The 6,169-nt window shown below is 39.6% G+C and overlaps 1 protein-coding gene across 1 annotated transcript in view; it reads right to left on the bottom strand.

Annotated features, from left to right (window-relative positions):
- Positions 1–998: 998 nt before the first annotated feature.
- The window catches only part of cobll1a (cordon-bleu WH2 repeat protein-like 1a), a 16,002-nt gene continuing 10,831 nt past the window's right edge, over positions 999–6,169 (bottom strand). Inside the window, exons 8-9 of the mRNA XM_024294230.1 lie at positions 3,829–4,911; positions 999–1,578 (exon numbers count right to left, since the gene is read on the bottom strand). Of these exons, the coding sequence (XP_024149998.1) occupies positions 1,571–1,578; positions 3,829–4,911 (1,091 nt within the window). The 3' untranslated portion in view covers positions 999–1,570. The remainder of the gene's footprint in view (positions 1,579–3,828; positions 4,912–6,169) is intronic.

Here is a 6,169-nt window from a genome sequence, read left to right as displayed (position 1 = left end):
AAAAAAAAAAAAAAAAAAATCGCTCACTACTTTTTTGCCATACCATTAATGTTAGATTGAGGGGGTGTGAGAGGCTGTAAGCTAATGAGAGAACGTGTACTGCTCTGCAGAAACTATGTCATAGAAAACAATTTGGGCTAAAAACAGCAAAATCACAATTAAAAGACCACTAGGAACACGTAAAAAATGATTGGGAGAAGATTAAAACCTTAATTTGATTTCCATACTATTTTTCTAAACCAAAAAAAATGACGTCCAAGTGGCGCCAAGTGTGTATAGTCGTTCAAAATCTGACTTGGAAAATTCATGGCTTTTATTATTTCTGTTACAGCAACTAGATTAACTTCTGGGTGAACGTCCTAAACAGCTATTAAAGACGTAACTACTTGCGACAGATCAGCATTTTGTTTGTCTGCACTGATCATTCTTCTCTGGAGAATCAGGACGGGGGTTTCCGGCTCAACCTTTCCAAAGCTAATGCCAAAGTTGTCACTGGAAATAATCACTGCGGGCAGGAAGCGGGCCTCTCTCCAGCATGTGTGTTTCTCTTCTTTAAAAAATATATATCTAACCGTTGGACCCAGGTTTTCCCCCTCTAGGGTGGTAATGGCATTCTCCATGACAACGGCGGTGTGACACGGCGGTGCCCTTGAGGGCCGGGCGCTCCCTCTGGGGGTAGTGCCGCAGAAACACGACAGGGTCAACGGTCGCCTCCCATCATCCGCCAGCGAGCCGCCGCCTCCGTCTTTAGGTAGAGAGGAAGGAGAGAGCTGGAGGGAATGGGGGTGGGGGGTCTTGAAGCAAGCCCACTCAGTCCAGGCCTGGCAAGGGAGCTTTCGCCACAGGCGGTTCTGGCTTGGTCTTCAGCTCCTCACTTGTTCCTCCAAAGCCAGGGCCGGATCGATAACGTAAAGAAAGCAGTGCGGATTCTTTTGGCACCCAAGTATAGCTGTGCAGTTTAGCCCCGAGGTGTGGCTCCGATAAAGACGAACCGCGTGTGAGGAGAGTGGACTGAGTTTATTGAGGAGATGTTTGGCATACAATCTCCAAAAACGTATCTTTTTTACACAGAAATGTAAGGAATTCTGATGTCTACATTCAATAATTCATGAGTTCACGATGAAATCCTCAGAGGCGGCACGAGGATCATCCATTCATCTCATTCATGACTATGAAAAAATACAAAAAAAATATACATCTCTTAAAAATTCACTGAATTAAAATGTAAGTTCAAGCAGCAAAATAAATACTGTTTTAAAAGTGAAACTGTACTGCCACCTACTGGACAACAACTAAACTTCCAGCTCTAGATTCTCTCTAGATTTTAATTTAACTATATAAAGCAAATCCTGGCACAAAAATAAAACAAAATATTATTTCCTGCAGGTCACGTCTTCTGTTATTCACAAAGCGTTTGCATTGGCACACAGGCAGCAGATCTTCTACAAAAGGTAAATGAAGAACTCAGGAAAAGGCTGAACATGAAGGAAACAGAATGCAGTTGAAACTGATGCAGTTTGTAGAGAAATCCTGAAGCCTGAACGTCCATGTTCAGGTGTGTGACCGCAGCTCAGGCACCTGGGAGGGAAAATACAAAGATGTAAATATACGGTCCACTGAAGCAGTAGCAGACAGTCAAAGGAGATCAGAGCTTCCAGTTTATGCTTCGAAAAATAGACGACTTAAATGAAAATTACAAAAACAGACAAAAGTGAAACTAAATAGCACAACTTGAATAGTTCATTACGAATACAATTTTTTAAACTAGGACTAACGCACTAAAGAATTCCTGAATGAATGCAGCTTCAATCAAACTGAATTACTTGTATTCATAGATTATGATCCCACCTGCTGTAAGAGCGATTCCTTGTGCTCCCTGAACCTTTCAGACTTCCTCAAATACGCATCGTCATGAAAGACGCAGTCACTATGGATGAACCGATCAAAGGCTTTTCGGTGTTGCCTGTTGGTGACGCCTCAACACCTCAATAACAGGCTCTTTGACCACTTACAACAGGGCTGCTCATTACGTCAATCAAGGATGTGGATACAGATCGTGGGCCACGAAAAAAGATTAAAAATGAACATGTATACATTTTTTTTTTTTTTTTTAATGCATTCAGTCCAGAGTTTTTATTGTTCTTATGGTGACGTCAGTTTGTCCTGCGCTTGAAAAAAGTGGCTTTTATTTTTTAAATAAATAGTTGCATTTCATTGGGCATAAAGAATAAATTATTTTATTTTAATTCCTACTAACTTTTTTTTAAACAAGTATTAAACCAAGGGTTTATTATACTATATTTATTTGTTTTAACTATGTACTACTAACAAATAAACTCAGAAAAGACACTGATGACGTTTAAAATCTATAGCAAACTTATTCCCACAGGGGCCAAAATCCAAAACACACCTTAGGTCACGGGCCGGATAGGATAAACATTTAGTGAACACTCTAAAACTACATCTTTTTAACATAAACATGAATAAAAACAGGCAGGAATATTTTTCCAGAATAAATCTTAACCTTAAATATGTTTCAATATTTTACTCTCCATAAAAATATATGTTGTCAAAATTATACAAGTTAGAAATAAACTTAACGTTAAAAAAATAAATACAATTTCTGTACTTTTACATCATTTTATATGAAAAGATACACTTATAAATATTCCAAAAGATTTTGATCTCCATAAAATATATCCTGTTAAAATAATCCAAATATGAAAATACTGCCCAACAAAACAAACAAAGCCTGGAAATAAAAATATATATTTTATTTGTCTGACTGTTTTACTCTTAGTGGGCCGGATCCGGCCCTCAGCCCCTCGACTTTGATGTAATCTAGAAAATTATCCTGAATATTTAATCAGTGTTATACTAATGTATGTTAAGTAATTTAGCAAAAAATGTAAAACAAAGATTCAGTGAAATTCCAAAGCTGCGCAACAATTTTGTGGATGCGGGATTTAAACCCTTCAAGATGACCCCCTTCCCAACATCAACATACCTGGGATATAAGACGGCTACCCACAACATGCTAAGTGAAGAGCTCGCTCTGGTAATCATGAAAAATCTATTCATCCATGGATTTTTTGACATTTTTAAAGTGTTTCTGTTGTAACAGCATGTTGGATTTGGTATTTTAATGACTACAAAAACAGATTTTTCAAATCAAACCTGTTTGATTTGATAATTTTATTAGTTTAGTATCCATTTAATTAAAAAAAAAAGTCTGATCCACTTTAAAATCTGTTTTCATAAGAAGTCTGATTATTCAAGCACTTAAAAATAAAAATTTCACATTATTCTATGTGTTCTAAATATATAAAAAAAGGTTGATTACTAGGTAGAAACATATGCAAGGAGGCTTTTTTCCGCTTCAGAATCGTCTGGAATTAGGTTAATTGAGAAAACGATTGAAGAATTATGGTAGGAAAAAGAATCTCAACACTGGATCTAAAGCTCTGGTGTTAAGAGTGATGAGGTAGGGGCGCCAAAACACCAGAGCTCAATGGTCAAAGAGGACTGACGTGTTTCAGGTGATGGAATAAGACCATTTTCATAAAGGTTGTAGGAGAAAAAAGTCATAATCTGTTATTTTTGACTCTTACGTGCTTTTAAAAGCTTCTAGTGTCTTTGCAGAGAACTTGAACTGCATGCTCTTTAGTCTGGTCTTTAAGGAAGAGCTGAGAGAGGATTTGGTGTCTCCTTTGTAGCTTTCAAAGATGAAGACGTCACTTTCAAGAAACACGCTCTAGAACAATCCAATACAGTTTTTCTAAAGCCCAGCTGCCCGAGATCATAATACTCAATCTCAAAGCGACTCACCGTACTGATATGTGGACCTGGCTGAAGCGGCGTTCGGATCACCGGAAACCTCTGGAATTCTGCTAAGGCTCTGCAGGCGGGAGCGGTTGACGGCCATGGCCACCGCCTCGGCGAACCTGGACGGAGCCGAGGTCCTCTTCTCCGGGGACGGTCCGGGCGCGGCCGAGACGCCTGAAGGATCCTGGCTGGATTCTTCTGTGCGCTCGTTCCGGGCTGAAGCTAGTGAAGCTTCTCGCTCTGGTACCTCGCCGTCTTCTTTAAAGAAGACGGGAGGAGGAGGAGGAGGGAATCCGACTTCCTCTTCCTGTTGTACAACAGTTGTCTCCTCACATGGAATACAGGGGTCGGGGGAGAGGCTTTGAGGGATTTCCTCCTGATTTTCTGCAATCCTATTGAGGTTTTCTCCCTCTTTGAGGTCTGACGGTGGTTCTATGACCTCTGCTTCCTCCTCATCAGCCTCAGATGAGGGTTTCTCTGGGGAGTTCTGACCGTCTGAATCCTTCAGAGATGGGGGAGAAGTTGAGGTATCGTCCAGTGGAGTTTGCCGACAGTGATCTTCTGAGTTCTCGTTTTCTGCTCCCTCAGGAGGAACTGGATTCTCTTCCACTTCCTCATTCACACGCTCTTCCTCAGCCGGTTTCTCTGGAACGTCGGTCAGCTTCTTGGTGGGAACCACTGTAAACGTCGTCATCCCTCTCCTCTGAATGTCCTCACTCTCAGTCGGAAGGTTCAAATCCAGGACAGACTCTGGCTCCCCGCCGGCGTCCTTGTCCTCCCGTCGGTCGGAATCCACGGATATGCAGGACGAGACGTTGAATTTCGGGAAGGAGGCGGAATTCCTCAGACGTTTGGCAAGTGTGCCTTTAGACACCGAGGACGTCAGGACTTTGGCGAGAGCCGAGCGAGCGTCCGATAAGTCTTTGCCCAGAAAGGAAGGTGGGTGGAGCTTAGAGTCTTCAGGGGACAGAGGGAACGACGAGCACGGAGAAGGCCGACGACCAGGAGGGGATGAAGATCGGGATGAGGAGTTCACTCTGGGAGACTGCTCAACATCTTTCATCTCCTCTAGAGGGCAAAGGGAGTCTGTCAACCAAACATAAAAGACAAACATGAAAGTTTGTTTTTAAGTAATTATTATTATTTAGAGGAAATACACAAAAAAATCTGCATAATTTGTACAATACCATGAAATAAGTTGAAATAAACTAATCAATTATCCAAAAAAGGGGAAAATGTAGTTTTTCCAGGTTAAAATCTATTTGGAGAGTTGGGTTGATGGTTCAGATCCATCTATACCCAAAACCTTTCTTCAAAAAGTCAAATATATTCATAAAGAAGATTGAGTTTTGACCAATATTTTAGGAGGGAAATCACTTAAGAACTTTTAGACACCTTCTGTTGCTCATCCTTCACTGCAAAGAAGCATGGCAGTGGTAGTATTAAGCTGTGGGTCTACTTCTCTGGAGTTTATTTAAAGACATTGAAAAACCACTAAAGCTTTAGCCTTAAGTCTCCATAAAAACTTCAAAAGCAGCTCTATTAAGATTTCCTTTCAAACTAACCATGTATTGATAATGTGGAGTAAAGTCACTATATTGGGTTTTGTGTCTGGTTGGTAGGCAAGGATTACATTCATTTTTCTGAAGACTGATGTAATCTTATTTTTAATATGTGTATATATGAAAACTACTGATAATATGCAGAAACTCAATAGATTTTTTTGTATTTTGGCAAAAATTATGTAATTACGATAAAAAGAACACTGGGAAGATTTTTTTTTTTTTTTTTTAAAGGAGTGGGTTTTAAAAGTGAAAAATCGACATTTGACTCTTTATCTGACTAATAATTTGTTTTTAGTCAGTTATTTGTGCTTAATCAGTCACGTATTGGTACAGGACTAAACCATCGGTTATGAGCTTCACTCACCTGAACAATCTAAAGAAACATTTGAGTCAAAAAGTGATGTTCTGAACTGACCAGTCGGGCTTTGTTCCTAATTTTGGATAAACTGAGAAATTCCACACAGAGGAACCAGCTGAAGAGGTTTGAATAAACAAGCAAACAAGATGTTTTTGCTGGTCTGAGGAGAAAAGGAGGTCTTGCTCCCACCGGTAGATTTATACGTTTTAATCCTGATTTGGCTTTTTAAAATGAGCAAAAAAACATCTAAGAGCTGCAAAAACATTTGAGGTTGTGCTCTATATGTAAATTAATAATGAAACATTTTAGATTTTCGAATAGAACACTTGACCTAAATAGTTCGTTTTAATATTTTGGGCTGGTTTTAATTGGAAGAAGCAACATGGTATCCAAAAATTAAAACTTTTCTTTTGTTTTAATG

This window comes from Oryzias melastigma, linkage group LG2, assembly GCF_002922805.2.
Source record: "Oryzias melastigma strain HK-1 linkage group LG2, ASM292280v2, whole genome shotgun sequence".
NCBI classification, from domain to species: Eukaryota; Metazoa; Chordata; class Actinopteri; order Beloniformes; family Adrianichthyidae; genus Oryzias; species Oryzias melastigma.
This window is presented reverse-complemented; position numbering and strand designations above follow the sequence as displayed.